General features: G+C 37.6%; 1 protein-coding gene across 3 annotated transcripts in view; it reads left to right on the top strand.

The window, feature by feature from the left end:
* keap1a (kelch-like ECH-associated protein 1a) overlaps window positions 1-10,273 on the top strand; it is a 26,642-nt gene extending 16,369 nt beyond the window's left edge. Inside the window, exons 2-8 of one of the 3 annotated variants that reach the window (XM_016277117.1) lie at window positions 1,234-1,804; window positions 3,248-3,463; window positions 3,798-3,938; window positions 4,791-5,467; window positions 7,639-7,844; window positions 9,431-9,607; window positions 9,727-10,273. In XM_016277117.1, the coding sequence (XP_016132603.1) occupies window positions 1,595-1,804; window positions 3,248-3,463; window positions 3,798-3,938; window positions 4,791-5,467; window positions 7,639-7,844; window positions 9,431-9,607; window positions 9,727-9,896 (1,797 nt within the window). In that variant the 5' untranslated portion in view covers window positions 1,234-1,594 and the 3' untranslated portion in view covers window positions 9,897-10,273. Of the gene's footprint in view, window positions 1-1,233; window positions 1,805-3,247; window positions 3,605-3,797; window positions 3,939-4,790; window positions 5,468-7,638; window positions 7,845-9,430; window positions 9,608-9,726 lie in introns of all 3 variants that reach the window. The other 2 variants (XM_016277118.1, XM_016277119.1) reach the window with 2 other exon arrangements.
* The last annotated feature ends 6,429 nt before the right edge of the window (window positions 10,274-16,702 follow it).

The following is a 16,702-nucleotide window of genomic DNA, read 5'->3' as shown; positions in this document are numbered from 1 at the left end:
CCAGCGGCTCATTCTCGTCCACAGCAGACGAGCGTGAGAGGAAAAGCCCCTCTTTAAACTCATCGGCCAGGTCCACCTGCGATCCCCACGAGCTCATTCTCCTCCATGCCTCAGCAGCGGCGGGTCCTGAACCGCGGGAAGCAGATGTTTGCCCCTCTTTACTCAAAAAAAGAGACAAAATGAGAACGGAGCTTTTTCATTGAAAAACGCTTGCAGTGCACGCAGATTGCCCCCTTGAGGACATCGTGTGCGTGCTCTTCGCCCAAACAAACAACGCATAGATCGTGTGTGTCATCGGGTGTCAAATAGAGATGACACGGATGCACACATCTTCTAAACGCTTTGCTAGTGCTCGCCATAATGAATGAATAGAGATCGCTCGTACCACAAAAATGCACGCTTCAAACAAAACAGTCAGTGAAGATGAAGAAGAGGATGATGTGTTCTCCCTGCGCCTATTTATACTATAGTCGCACCGGTAGTGACGTTATGGCTGTCGCCGGCCAACATGTTGTTGGTGTTTTTTCAATGTATGCTTCAGACACGGGTCACGACGAGGCGTTCCCCATAACGACCCCTAGAGGACGCAGTTCGAAGTTCCCATGAAAGGGAACCTGCTTTAAGACAAATAAGTGTGTCCTCAGCGCTCTGGATTGTGCAATAAGAGCAGCAGTGATGAACGACGTTACATAACCTGTGAAAAAAAATTGCCTCTGATGAACAACAACATCAAGACTGATCACCAACAGAGACTTTGGCCTTCACTCGAAAACCATGTTAGTGTGCACAAAGGTCTATTCCAGTTGTACCACAAGCATGGTTTTCAAAGTATTGTCTGTATTATGCAGGAAATCACATGTTGCGTCTGTGAATAAGGGTGTGGCTTTGCTGTTTTCTTTCCCCCCCCCCCCCCCCCCCCTTTTTTTTTTAAGTCAAGGAATAGGGAAGTGAAACATGATTCAGCCAAGTCTGTGTAACTGTCTACATACACTGTAATTAAAGACAGTTTCTTGTCCTCATTGTTAGAGTAGAAATGGCCTCTTCAGGATTTGTGTAATGCTGCCATTGTATTCCTTGTATATCGCCTGTTCCATGTGGTGTTTGTTTAGTTTTATATCTAAGATATCTTCCTCGATCATCTTGGCTATATTTAATTATGCATTTGGTAAACAATGAAAGCACTTGAGGGGATAAACAAAACATTTCTCAATGTTGTATCTCTGTTTTTCACAGGGTGAAAAGGGCACAAACCATCTCAGAGGACAATAACCTTTTGGAAGAAAAGGTTTTAGAAGAATTAACTTTTTAATGCGTGTGTAAAAATGACTTTTTACCTCATCTGTACAAGACAAATAGCAGCATTTGTCTGATTTAAAAGAAACAATGGAGTAATATTTCAACAATGCCAACTTGGCTTGATCCAGAAATTTGGTATGGTGGACTTCTAACCAGGCAGAAGAAACATGGCTCTCTATCCCTAAGCGATCATCAGTTGTGCCTGTATTTCTTCATGACACGTGGATGGATATAGACATTGTTCTGCTGCAGTCGCCATCCATTTTCTATTTACATCAGTGACATTCGAGGTCTCAGAATGATATGTCCAAGAAAGAAGAGGCCCATCAAAGATGAGGATTTCTCTGCCATCGTGGTGCCCTCCATGAAGGGTCATGGTTACTTGGATTACACAATTGAAAGTCATCCCTATAGAGCCATGCAGATCATGGACGAGCTCCGCCATCATGAGTTGCTCTGTGACGTGGTTCTACACGTGACTTACAAAGACAAGATAGTGGATTTTAAGGTAAGAGAGATATGGAAGTCAGTTCTTAAAAGTGCAAAGGTGCAAGTAAGCTTGAATAGCATGTTTGACAAATATGTTTAAAAGGATTAATGCCATAGAAAATCTTTTTAATTTTTTTTTATTAAAACCACAGTGCAATGGAAATAATGTTCTCACAATTAACAACTGGATAATGGAGAACAATGTTGGCAGGCAGTATTTTTAGCTATTTAGGGCTATTTTGGTTGACTGTGTTTGAGTCAGTCTCATGCACTATACAGTTCTCATCTACATCAGTATCTCAGTTATTCATAAGACTGTCTGGCCTTAACCTGTGAGAATGCACGGTCTCATAATTATTCATACATGACCGACAGCTTTGAAATATTTTGCAACAAATATTTATTTCGTTAAAAGTTTCTCAATTTGTAGAAAGATGGATTAGGACACATTTAAATTCAGTGTGAACAGATTAAACTACTTATATTTGTGAATTAGTGTACTCAAAAGATATTAAAAATGTAAAACAACATCAACATCAAGTACATTAGTGTTCATAAGTGTGAGGCTAGTAAGATTTTTTTTTTTTTGAGGAAGTCTCTTCAAACTCACCAAGGCTGCATTTATTTATAAAAAAAATACAGTAAAAGCAGTAATGTTGTATAGTATGATTACGATTTAAAATAACTATTTTAATATTTTGTTAATGTAATTTATTCCTGTGGTGGTAAAGCTGAATTTTCAGCAGTCATTCATTACTCCAGTCTTCAGTATCACATGATCCTTCTGAAATCATTATAATATGCTGTTGTTCAAGAAACATTTTTTCAGGAGTCTTTAAGTTCGAAAGAACAGGATTTATTTGAAATAGAAATATTTTGTAATAATGTAAATGTTTTTAACTGTTGATCAATTTAATGCATCCTTGCTAAATAAAAGTATTCAACCAACTTACTGACCATAAACCTCTGAACGGTAGTGTATATTTTTTATGCAGAGTACAAAAGCAAACATTATTATAAAATGAAATATTACACAAAAGCATTAAATTATTGCTATAAAAGGGTCTGAGTGTATATATGTAATTTATTATGTGCTTCAAAAATATGTTTGTGCATTCTTCATATTTTACATTATAATGTTGCCTAAATTCATGTGTAGCATTTAGGTTCATAGGTTTTAGTGTTTTATTTTTAATATATGTAGTCAAAATAGTATAAAATTGTTATCCATTTATCCATTGTAATGTTATCCATTTATCAGGTATGCCATTTATTGGCACTGCAAATTACAGTGCACAAAGATAAATTGTCCTCATTACAAGTGCAGAATTATGTTTGTACATGTTAAGGCATTTGATTGTAATTACGAGAACACGGCACATACAGCTCTCATGATTTAGTTTCAGGTGTGTCCTGCCTGCTTTTTTTATGCCAGTCATGAACAAGTGTCTTCATTCCCCAGGTGCATAAGCTGGTGCTGGCTGCCTGCAGTCCTTACTTCAAAGCCATGTTCACCAGTAACTTCAAGGAATGCCATGCCTCGGAGGTCACCCTGCGAGACGTGTGTCCTCAGGTCATCAGCCGCCTCATTGACTTTGCCTACACCTCCCATATAACAGTGGGCGAGAAGTGCGTTCTTCACGTCCTCTTGACCGCGATGCGCTATCAGATGGAAGAGGTGGCCAAAGCATGCTGCGATTTCCTCACAAAGAACCTAGAGCCGTCAAATGTCATAGGTATCTCGAGATTTGCAGAAGAGATCGGCTGCACCGAGCTGCATCTTCGCACAAGAGAGTATATCAACACTCACTTCAATGAGGTGCGTGCCCTGTGGACTCCGTTCACCGAAGTGTCAGTTAGCAGCGATCGATAGTTGCCACCTGCTGTTCTCTCTTAAGTAACTGTACTGAGCCATTGACCTGCAGCAGTTAGTCTTTGAATGAATGAAGGCTATAGAGAACGGCACTGTGTAGCTAATTGATTTGTCAATGGAACTCAGGTCTGTTGAAGAGGTGGCCAAAGCATGCTGCGATTTCCTCACAAAGAACCTAGAGCCGTCAAATGTCATAGGTATCTCGAGATTTGCAGAAGAGATCGGCTGCACCGAGCTGCATCTTCGCACAAGAGAGTATATCAACACTCACTTCAATGAGGTATGTGCCCTGTGGACTCCGTTCACCGAAGTGTCAGTTAGCAGCGATCGATAGTTGCCACCTGCTGTTCTCTCTTAAGTAACTGTACTGAGCCATTGACCTGCAGCAGTTAGTCTTTGAATGAATGAAGGCTATAGAGAACGGCACTGTGTAGCTAATTGATTTGTCAATGGAACTCAGGTCTGTCTTGCAGATGGATATTGATTCGTATAAATTATCCAGCTGTCAAATGAATCAGGCATTACAGAAAAAGTTCCCCCAAAACTATTAATTTTGTCATCGTTTGCTCACCTTCATGTCACTACAACCTGCATTATTTTCTTTCTTCCTTCTGAAACTAAAAAAGAGATGTCAGATGGAATGTTCAAGCTGCTCTTTTCCATACAAGGAAATTGGATGGTGATTCATACTATCAAGCTCAAAAAGGACCAAAGTAAAAGTGGTCCACACGACTCCAAGCAGTGGAAGCGGTGTACCCTTTTAGCAGACTGTGATTCCTTAGTTATTAACATTGTAAATCTAGCATTGAATGTTTGGTGGTGGGGGGTGGGGTTGCGACAAGTTGTGACAGTCACTTTCAAACCAAATATCCTTGTGTTGGTCAATGTGGCGAATCTGCATGATAGACTTAAACCCATTGCGAAGTCTATGTTAGGAAATCTTTCGCCCTCATGTAAAATTCCCAATCTTGTGGATTCCTATTAAAATGATGTAATTTTGCCCCCAAAAACATCAATAATTAATGTGAACGCACTTTTATGCTGACATTTATTTTGGGGTTAACATTTTGTAATTATGCAAAAACATATTTACATATGTCCATATATACATGTATACTTTTCTTTGTCACAGGTAACCAAAGAGGAGGAATTCTTCAGTTTGTCCCATTGCCAGCTGCTGGAACTGATCAGTCAGGACAGTCTAAAGGTGCTCTGCGAGTCCGAGGTCTACAAGGCCTGCATCGACTGGGTCCGCTGGGATGCGGAGAGCCGAGCACAGTACTTCCATGCCCTCCTCAACGCGGTCCACATCTACGCCCTGCCGCCCACATTCCTCAAAAGGCAACTGCAGTCCTGCCCCATCCTCAGCAAGGCCAACTCCTGCAAGGACTTCTTGTCCAAGATATTCCAGGACATGGCTCTTCGAAAACCCCTGCCGCCTGCTCCTCATCGTGGGACTCAGCTCATCTACTTAGTGGGAGGTTACAAGCAACACTCTCTGGACTGTCTGGAAGCCTTCGACCCACGGAAGAATGTCTGGATCAAGTTAGCTGACATGGGATCTCCTTGTAGCGGGCTTGGGGCGTGCGTGTTGTTCGGGCTTCTTTATACGGTCGGCGGACGGAATCTCTCTCTGCAGAACAACACAGAGTCTGGATCTTTGTCCTGCTACAACCCCATGACTAACCAGTGGACCCAGCTGGCTCCGCTCAACACGCCCAGAAACCGAGTGGGTGTCGGGGTCATTGACGGCAGCATTTATGCCGTAGGGGGTTCACATGCCTCTACACATCACAACGGCGTTGAGAGGTGAGGCTGAGACAGGAAGAAAACTCGAAAAGGATTTGTGTTGTTTCTTTTACACTGTGGGTTTTTCCCCTTTATATTGTTTTTCCTTTCTGTTATACATACGCTAGCGGAATCAAAACATTAGCACAGTGCAGAGTATCAGATTAAATCTTGGTTGAAGGAGTTTGTATGACACCGAAGACTGCGTTGCACACCTGTCCGACAGGAGAACATTCACACAAAACGTTCTTGTACGAGTTAAAAATGAAAAAAATTATGCATAAAGGTTATGTTACACACTGCACTTGTGAAACGTCACTCATCGGTTGTTTTGATTTAAAACAAACACCTTCTATCAGGGTGTAGAGAATTTTTTCAGAGCAGTCACTCTTGACTAAAAAGCTCCAGGCAAATCTGTTTCATAACGTACATTCCACAGCACAGTCAGGTTAGGCCTTTCAGGAGAAACACATTTCTCCACAATAAGTGTCATGATTTGAATATTTTATATTTATTAAATAGTAAGTATGGTGACAGATCAGTGAAGAAGACTGACAATGACTCCATTGTATTGTGAGAACTACAGTGGTTGCTATATTTACCTTGAAAAGGTTATTGGAACATCAAAACATTTACACAAGGAAGCATTTACTGAAATAACTAAATTAATACTCTTGCTAATAATGATAAATGAATGAATTACCGTTATCTTTAATTAGTCTTGATTATAAAGGGGTTGAAATGACTTTGCTACAAATTAGTGGATATTTTCATTTCTTCAAAAGTGTTGTACAGAATGCAAAATTACATGAATAACTAAATGCTGGAAAGCAAAATTAAGACACTGAACTTACAACAATAAAAAATACATATATGTATGGACACCATCGTTCAAAAATCTGGAAATGTTTTTGAAAGAAGTGTCTTATGCTCACTAAGGCTGCATTTATTTAATCAAAAGTACAGTAAAAACAGTAATATTGTGAAATATTACTATTATTTAAAATAGTTATTTTCATATATATGTAATTTATTCCTGTGATGGAAAGCTGTATTTTCAGCAGCCATTACTCTTCAGTGTCACATGATCTTTAAGAAATCATTCTAATATTCTGATTTTGCTGCACAAGCAACATGTCAGGATAGATATTTTGTTCAGGATAAACATTATGTACTTTATGATCAATCTGATGCATCCTTGCTGAATAAAAATATACATTTCTGACCCCAAACCTTTAAAAGGTAGTGTTTATATATCCTAAACATGCTAAAAACCAGATTCATTTATGCCACAAACAAAATATGTAAGTGGCATAAACCTCATTAACTTTGTCTCTTATGTCTTATTTTTACTGTGGAGTTTTTGAAAAGCTTTCTAGTAGATGAGCTCAAGTTCAGATTCACAACAGAGCCATGTGAATCCTATTTATTTCTAATTTATGACTGAGTGAGCAGCTCAAATCGGAAAGTTAATCTGTCCAGGAATGCAGGGAGAGAAAGTGCGTGTATTCTATTTAGGAATTAGAGCTAGACGCAAATTCAAACAGTGAACGTCGGTATATCATCTATAATTTCAAAGATGTGTGAAATTCAAGCCTCAGTATGTGCCTCTGTTGTGCTGGGAGACAGAAACTCTTGAGTCAGTAACAGTAGATGTCTTCACAAGCTTTTAAATGGAGATATCGCATTGTTGGCAGGTTAAATGCAACCTTCTCGCTGATGGCTTTTTTTATTTTTTTTATTGTGACATTCAGTTGGTCATATATCCACTCGTGGGAATTGCTTGCAGTTATGATTGGTATTTGGCACTAGATATCATTGTTAGGAACAAAGGAAAACAAATTCTTGAAGTGATGGAACATTTCGTGAAATCAGCTTGGAGAAAATCAACAGCAGTTTAGAGTATGAAAAGACAATGCAGAAAAGCTGAGCGGATGTGGCGGAAGACGAAACTTGAAATACACTATAGCATATATAAAGACAGCCTTCGTACTTTCAATGTGGAACTAGGCAAAGCTAGACAGTCATTCTTCTCAAACCTTATAAACAGTAACTTAAACAACACTCGCACTCTTTTTGCTACTGTTGAGAGACAAACCGATTGAAATCTATTTTGTGTTGACATCCTCATTGCTGTTTCTAGGAAATCTTACTCCTTGACAACTGGTTTGTCCTGCTTCTTGTTTTCACAGGTATGACCCAGAGACAAACCGCTGGACATTTGTGGCCCCTATGTCAGTAGCTCGGCTGGGGGCCGGTGTCGCCACGTGTGGGGGAAGTCTGTATGTGGTTGGAGGATTCGACGGGGACAACCGATGGAACACGGCTGAGCGCTATCAACCAGACACAAACACCTGGCAGCACGTGGCACCTATGAACACAGTTCGGAGCGGTCTCGGTAAATATTCTGCATCATTTATCAAATTAATGAATTGGAACTGTTTTCTTTTACTTGACATGTTTACCGCATATGATGTACTGCATGAATGGTGCAATGCAATTATATAAAAGTGACTAAAGGGAACAATATAAAAAAATAAGAGAACAAAAGACCACATCACATCTAATCAAGTGGCATTTTTGCAGCGTTGTTACAACCTGCAACAACATAAAACACCATTAAAGTTGAAACATAATACTGTACTATTCTAGACAATGACAAACTTTGTATTGTAAGCACTTCTCGTGTTATTACCTTCAAAAGATTCATCACTTTTTGTATTTCTCTTTTGTAAGTCTCTGGGAATAAAAGTGTCCGCTTAATAAATAAAGGTAATAAACCTGAATCAAACATAAACTTTCTAAGTAAATAAAAAATACATTGTCTTTTCATTCATAAGTTAATAAATAAAAAAGATTAATAAAACTATTTTTAAAAATGCCCATGAAGGTGACTGCACTTCTAGGAATGCCCACTTCCCAGAGCTGCTTGACCCTGCAGCTAACACAACAAACCGTAATTGCTCAAACAGTGGCATAGTCACTCAGTAATTCAGCATAAATACGTGCAGAATACAGCAGTTGTGCATTATGCCTTTAAATGGTTAATTAATGCAGGAATGAAAATTCTGTCACCAATTATTCACCCTTAAGTTCCAACCCTGTATGGTTTTTTTCTTCTATGTAATAAAACAGGTGAAGTTTAAAAAAATTTCATTCTGCCTTCTACACAATAAGCATTGATGGGGACCAGGAGCTGTCCAGCTCAAATATAAGCATCATAAAAGTAGTGCACACATACACTACTAGTCATATGTTTGAAATAAATAAGATTTTTTTTAATGCTTTGCTGATTTGGTGGTCAATTGTTATTGGGACTCAAATTGTTTTTATTATTACCAAAGTTGAAAATGGATTTTGCTGCTTAATATTTTTAATATAAACAGCATTTATTTGAAACAGAATAAATGTCCCCCCCCCCCCCCCCCCCCCAAAAAAAAACATTTGAATGGCAGTGTATCACAGTTTCCACAAAAATATTAAACAGCAAAAACAGTTTTCAACATTGATAATAATAAGAAATCATTCTTGAGTACCAAATCAGCATATTAGAATGATTTATGAAGGATCATGTGACACTAAAGACATCAAATAAATTACATTTTAAAATATATTAAATTAGAAAAGTTATTTTTAATTGTAATATTCCACAACATTACTGTTTTTACTGTATTTTTTTTACTGCATCAAATAAATGCAGCCTTGGTAAGGACAAGACCTCTTTTTGATGTTTAGTGTTTATTCCAAGTTTTCTGAAGGTATATGGCAGCTGTGTGTGTGAAACAGACTGAAATGTAAGTTGTACTATGAAAAAGTTCCTTTGAAATTCTTGACATACTTGGTCACCATTCACTTTAAATGTATGGCAGGGAGCACCATACTGGAATGTACTTACAAATAAGAAAATACTTCAGATTTATTGTATTAATGAAATAAACACTTGTTGATATGTGCTAAGCTGTCTGGTTTTTGTTCTGTTTGTAGGGGTGGTGTGTATGGATAACTACCTCTATGCAGTTGGTGGCTATGATGGTCAAACCCAGCTCAAAACGATGGAGAAATATAACATCACTCGAGACGTGTGGGAACCCATGGCCTCTATGAACCACTGCCGCAGTGCACATGGAGTCACGGTCTACCAATGCAAGATTTATGTGTTAGGTGAGCTGGATTGGTGGAAGGAAATGCAACTGATAAAATGTATACCTTGAAGGCACTGGAAGTTGCTTTGGATGAAAGCGTCTGCTAAATGCATAAATGTAAATATTATTCCATTTCAGGTGGATTTAATCAAGGGGGTTTCTTGTCTAGTGTGGAGTGCTACTGTCCAGGCAGTAATGTATGGACGTATGTAACAGATATGCCTGTTGGGCGCAGTGGAATGGGTGTTGCTGTAACCATGGAACCCTGTCCTGGAATCCTGCTGGAGGAGGATGAGGAGGAGATGTGATGTCGAAGTTTGACCTGAACTTTGAACATGTGCCATTTTGAAGGCCGCAAGTGCTGCATTTCCTTCAAACTTCTTAATGCATGTGATGCCAATAAGGACATTTTCTGTAATTTAGGTTCATTTTAAAGTTTGTTTTTTTATAGATCTTCATTACAATGTGTGTGTGATTTAAAGAGAGGAGCGTTGCTAATCACTGGACTAATGAACCTCTGATCACTTTATCAAGACTAAATTAATATTCTGTAACTGAGACACACAATCGTTTTGTCGAACTGCTGAACATGTAATTTTGTGAACTTGTTCTATAATTATTTTCTTGTCTGTAAGTGCACTGTTTAATGTGCACACCTGATAAAAACACTGACATCTTATGAAAGTTTGAGTTTCATTTCTGACAACTTTAGAATCTCTGCTGTTTGTCAGGAGTGTTTGCAGTAACATTTTCTTAGAAGCCAGGATATATAATGCATTAAAAAAGCTATAAAAAATTCTGAAATTAATTTGTAAAGTCTTATAATACACCTTATAATCAGTTGAATGTTCTTTTAAATCATTAAAGAGTATAATGATAATTTCACGTTATAATACTTAAAATTCTTCATAGGGTTTAACGATAAATAGGTAAATATTATATTACATATAATTTTGAAGTGTAATAAAAAGTGTTACCATTATTACTTCTCACCACTAGGTGGCGGACTTCTACTTGCAAATGCAATGGGAGCACATAGGGCAAGTCTCAATACTTGAGGTCTTTGCACTTGACCACTTGTCTGCTTACATGATGTATTTCTTATATTTGGCCAAAGTGGGTGTGAAGACCCCAAGTCATTGTAGAACTTTTGATTACCCAATCAGACATGCATATAACACTGTGTTGTAAAAATGCAAGTAAAGTTTTACAGAACTTTACTTCCACATTTTGATTTTCTATACTTTGCACTTTAAAATAAGCTTCTAAATATCTGTTTATCAGTCTGTATGTAACAGATGATGGCACAACAATTTAATTGTGGTGCTTCTAATTAAGTGGTTAAAAACAGTTACTAACATTTTACAAAATACACAAACTATGCATCAATAAAATAGTTTTACTGCCAAATTATATGTAATATCTAATTAATTTAACTTGCATATGTAATTATATGTAATATCTAATACATTTTTCCTCAAAATTTCTAATTTCTGAACTTAACGAATTATGGGATATTCTTAGTCTAGAGATTTAGTGTGCGTTAAAGGCACTGAGCTTTGGCATTATTCAGATTTGGAACAGTCTTGTGCACTTTGTAGTGGCCAAGACAGCAAGTGTGGGTATCGGAACAGGCCCTTAGTACTGAATGAAGTGATGTGGATGTATAGTAAATTGACATGATTTTTGTGCAGGTGTCCTATATCAAAATTTTATATATATATTAATTTATTACAGTTATAAACAGTGTTAATTCATGAGTATTTAGTTTGATTAAATCTTTCACAGATTAATTTAGAAAAATATAAATCTGTTGAATAGTTGTTTTTTACATGGTATAAGTTTATGACCTATTTTATATATATTTTTTCATAATAGAGACAATTATTGTTGTGACGTCACAATATTAGTCATGCGTCATAGGCCTGTTTACAGGAACTGGCAGAGCCTCTCTTTGCTTTGCCTCATCCACAAGATTTTTGCTGGATGTGTTTCAGGAAAACCAGCAGAAATGGAAACCTTTTTTTAAATCATAATGTGTTAAACATTTGTATTGTTATGGATAGGTTTGTAGCTGCTGTGTTAGAGCAAGGTTTGTGTTTAATACTGTCTCCACATGTTGTAGTTTACAGAGAGTGGCTTGTTACATTTCCACGGTGAGACTCAATGGTTTGTTTACCTAGTGATAACTGTTTAATCCACAAACACTGGGGCTCCACTTTATTTCTGCAGGTTCCTGGCTTAATCCGTATCAAATCATGAGGTGTCATGTCAACACTGGCATACTGGGCAAACAGATTCCAATCCTTGGGGGCGACTGGCTGGCAAATCCTCACCATGTGGCAGGATGTAAGACGTGTGATCAGCGGGCAGTGGATTTGTCACACACAAACACATGCTGAGAGACACATAAGAGTGTGAGTAAGAACCCATGGCCTTGTTTTGGCTCATCCTGAACTCTGATTGGATGGAGAGCAGGGGCCGTTCCTTCCCCGAGCCTAACGATATATCTGATGACTCATACAGCAAAGTATGACGCACTCTTCAGTACGCAGACACATACACATCCACACTGACATGTTCAACAAACCTCAGCCCCTGAATTCATGATCTGGTTTGACACACAGCTGCCTTCTATAGAGTTTAAGGGACAGCATCACAATGCTCAACATGTGAATATACTGACTGGTCAAGGCAAAGAAAGCTCAGACTGTCTGCAGTCAATGTGAAAGATGCAACATATTATGAATGCTACAGTGTGAAATGGCTGGTAGGATGTTTCAGGCCACACTGCGAATGTAATGTTATAGGTTTTTATTGGCAGTTGTCACATCTGATAAAGTCATAAATACAGTATATAAAAACCACAACTTATCATTATACTCTGATATTAGTAATATAACTGAAAAAAAGAAAGAATTGAAATATGTAGTTCTGTTTTGACTTTATTTGTAACGTGAGAGCAGGTGCGGCCATTTGTAACTTGAATGTGCCAGGTTTCTGGTGTCATCTGCTTCCAGTTATTTTAGTTGTACAAAAACAGTCCTTTCTGCTGCTTTATATTGCAAACTAGTGGTGTTATCACGTTATTTTAATTTATTATCAGAAACACACTGGTTTAGTGCAAATAGTTTTATCGTTTACTGCACTTTTGCTATCGGCTAATGAATCGGAAAACTCATTTACAGTAAAAAGCTTACTTCCGTGTTGCAAATAAAGGTGGGTAAAATGCATCAGTTTACCTGTATTTTAAATTACAGTGTTCATTAATGTGTTAGTCTTCACATTCATACATAGGAGGCGCTAGGATCCTTTGTTTTCTTGGCTGACCGTAATGGCATAACGAGTGGTTTGCTGCTGCTGGGTTCTTGTCCTCATCTGGAAAAAAAATAATAATAAAAAAAAAACAGCTGTTAATGTCACCCCTTAGTTTACTAAAGAAAAAATATAAGCTACATCAGTCCTGCTTAGACCTCTCATACATCAATTGTCATAAAACTGCATATTTAAGTTCTAAACTACTTTTTAAGGCTTATAAATAATGTGTATTTTTCATTGTCATCTTGAGATGTGGACTACAAATCCAAATGACCTTGAGAGAATGTCAATTACAAGTGTAAAATGTAATATTACTGTACACTTCAGAGATGTGAAATCCTTATCTGTAACATGTAAACAGATACAAAGAATTATGGGTTTGAGGTTGTGTGTGTCTTATATATATATATATATATATATATATACACATACACACACACATATAGGGCTGGACTGGGCCTAGAATTTGGCCCTGGACAAATCCAGACCATTCAACCCATGAGTGAACCAGTGAGTGCTGGGGTTAGGGCCATAAAGTAGAGTAAATCAATTAATAAATAAAAAGGGACAGAAACAAATAATGATAGATATTATTGAATGCACTGCAAATACAGTTAACAGACCTAATACTACATTTTTGTACCATGGAAATGCACTTGACAGTAAAGCACCGACTTTGTGCTAGGATGCCTGTATGACTTTCTCCTCTGTGAAAGAAATTTTGAAGAATGTTGGTTTTTGGTTTCCACTGACTTCTATTTAAAAAATTAAAAATAAAATTTCTCAAATGATCTTTTATGTTCCACCAAAAGAAAGTCAAAAAGAGTAACACCTAATTTATGTAAGACACATTTTGCTTCACTTAAAATTCCTAGAACGATTATAAAGTTCAACTATTAATAAGATTAAAGTCACAGTAAAACCATGCTATGTTGTTATGGTTTATAAAATAAATAAATAATAATAAACTATATATGTATATAGTGTAAACACATGCACACATTATGAAAACAACCTCTATGAAAGTGATTTATATTCCCCAAAATGTAATATAAGTAATAACAGTAACAGTTTATGTATAACACAAAATTCCAAGTCAAATCAAGCGACTTGATAGAGTTGGTTCGCACGTTCGGTCTGCTTTCGCGCACAGCTGCCGGATGCACGGTTTAATCCGGTAACGTTAGCACCGTTTCGTCACACATTTGGAGTATTTACCTTTTGCAGTTACCGATGTGATGCATTAAAAACAGACAGGGGAGGGGGAGATCTCCCTTGTATCCGCTCGCAAAGAAATCGCCTAACGTTAGCCTGCTGCTTACGTAAAAGGTAACCATAGCAATAACTGCTCGATCGCTGTCTGTATCTGAGCTGACAAAAATACTATAGTTTACCACTTTTTTTCTTTATAAATGTACACATAACAAATACATCCTTTAAATATTACAATATTCTTTTAAAGGGGTCATATGATGCGATTTCATGTTTTCCTTTCTCTTTGGAGTGTTACAAGCTGATTGTGCATAGATAAGATCCCTGAAGTTGCAAAGACTAAAGTCTCAAAACCAAAGAGATATTCTTTATCAAAGTTAAGACTCTGCCACGCCCCCCTAAAACGGCTCGTTCTAACACGCCCCCACATATCTACCTCACTATGTGGAAATATTAGCATAATGCCGTGAGTGAGAGAGAGCGAGCGAGACAGAGAGCGAGAGAGAGGGGGGGGGGTCACATCACAGTGGAGTCAGCTGTCTTATCCGTGGCTTGTGTACTGCAACCACATACCAGCTTCATCACTGTGTCTGTCACGCAACTCTGTTCCCCTTTCGGGCTCTGTCTTTACATTTATTTTGAAAGATGAAGCTCGTGATTATGGTAAGGGGCGTTACATTTCCGACGAGTGCTTGCGGTGTTCGGCCAATCACAATGCACTGGGTCAGCTGGCCAATCAGAGCAGACTGCGCTTGTCAAAGGAGGGGACTTTGTAGAAAACAAAGCGTTTGAGAGAGGTGGGGCATAGAGGACCTACAATAATGTACAGTATTTGAAAAATAATGTGTTGTTTGAACATTAAAGAATGTCAGCATATTCTGTTACACCAAATACACCAAATAATGATCTTTAAAAAAGCATCATATGACCCCTTTAAAAAGTAGCTCCCTGAAAGTCACTGAATAAAGGTGCGTTCACGCCACATCGGAATTTCCGTAATTACGAGATTCCAAATTATAAAAAGCGAGGTTGTGAAACTTGTGAACTGGGCAGTGTTGCCAACTAATTTTCAGAGGAAGTTGCTAAAGGAAGGTTGATTTGTTGCTAAATGATGTTGTGATGACATTGCGTGATGACGTAATCACCATGTACAATTATGTCAAATCTCAGCAAAAACATATATATGTTAATTTAGATTTGTTCGTAACAATTTAAATGCATAATATAATAGTAAAATATAAATAAATTTTTTTAAATCCATTGAATTATCGAAAACAATGTAAGTTTTATACTTTAAAGCAGTTTATTAGTAGTTAGTTAGTATGCTGCACTCTAAGAAAAGTAAAAAATAATGCACAATCTACTGTGTTAATATGAAGGAATTTTCTGGATTGATTTTTCCATATGTTTTTGTACCTGCATTTTTAATTACGCATTGTATTTTGTGTTTTCGGGTTACAACGGATAACAGATAATGTCCTGGAAAATTACTAGCACCTTTTCCATTTTTTCTGCATATTTTTCTTACAGTGTACTAACTCACCAACAATCGCAGGTACAAGCTACTAACAAAGTGTCTCATAAATGAAAAATAACAGTATTCAATTATTATTATTATTACTATTAAATTAAACAATTGCAAATAGCAGCTAACTTAATTCCTGTAACGTGTGTACTGCTAGGCATCTTTGGTTTCCTCTTCTTGTGTAATTTAAATGGTAAATTGTGCCTTTTTATCATTTGAGTCAGCTATCAAAAGTTGCTAAAAGCTGCCAAATAAATAAAAAAAAAATAGCTAAATTTGTTGCTAGGGGCTTTTGGAAGAAAAAATTGCTAGGGTAGTCTGAAAAGTTGCTAAATTTAGCAACAAAATTGCTAAATTGGCAACACTGGAACTGGGAGTTTTTAGAGGTACAAGTCGTACCACCTGACCATTGCAGGTTGAACGTCACGTGCTGTCATCTCGAATGACCGCAGCATAAATTCGCACACTAAATCCAAGCAAGACTCTCAATTCCAGTCCTCGCGTACCACCGCTCTGCATATTATGCATGTCTCTCTTATTAAACACACCTGATCCAAAGCATCAGCTCATTAGAAGAGAGCTCACACAGACGAAACTTACTAGAGAAGTGTGTGTGTGTGAAGTGTGACATAATATACCTCTGTAAATAAATGCAATTTAAATTCACGTCTCGCACACTTTAAAGGGCTCATATGTTGCTGCTAAAAAGAACATTATTTTGTGTATTTGGTGTAATGAAATGTGTTTATGCGGTTTAAAGTAAAAAAAACACATTATTTTCCACATACTGTACATTATTGTTTCTCCTCTATGCTCCGGCATTTGAAACGCATCGATTTTTACAAAGCTCATCGGTCTGAAAAAGCGAGGTGTGCTGTGATTGGCCAGCTATCCAGTGCGTTGTGATTGGCCGAATACCTCAAGCGTGTGACGGAAATGTTACGCCCCTACCATACTGTGATGCCCTCTCAGGCCGGAGCAACGAGACATAAACATTAAAAGCCATTACAAACGAGGCATTTGTTGCATCCAGTGGGGACATAATTACTGATTATAATG

The sequence above is a fragment of the Sinocyclocheilus grahami genome, unplaced genomic scaffold, assembly GCF_001515645.1.
Source record: "Sinocyclocheilus grahami isolate Dianchi unplaced genomic scaffold, SAMN03320097.WGS_v1.1 scaffold109.1, whole genome shotgun sequence".
Taxonomy (NCBI): Eukaryota; Metazoa; Chordata; class Actinopteri; order Cypriniformes; family Cyprinidae; genus Sinocyclocheilus; species Sinocyclocheilus grahami.
This window is presented reverse-complemented; position numbering and strand designations above follow the sequence as displayed.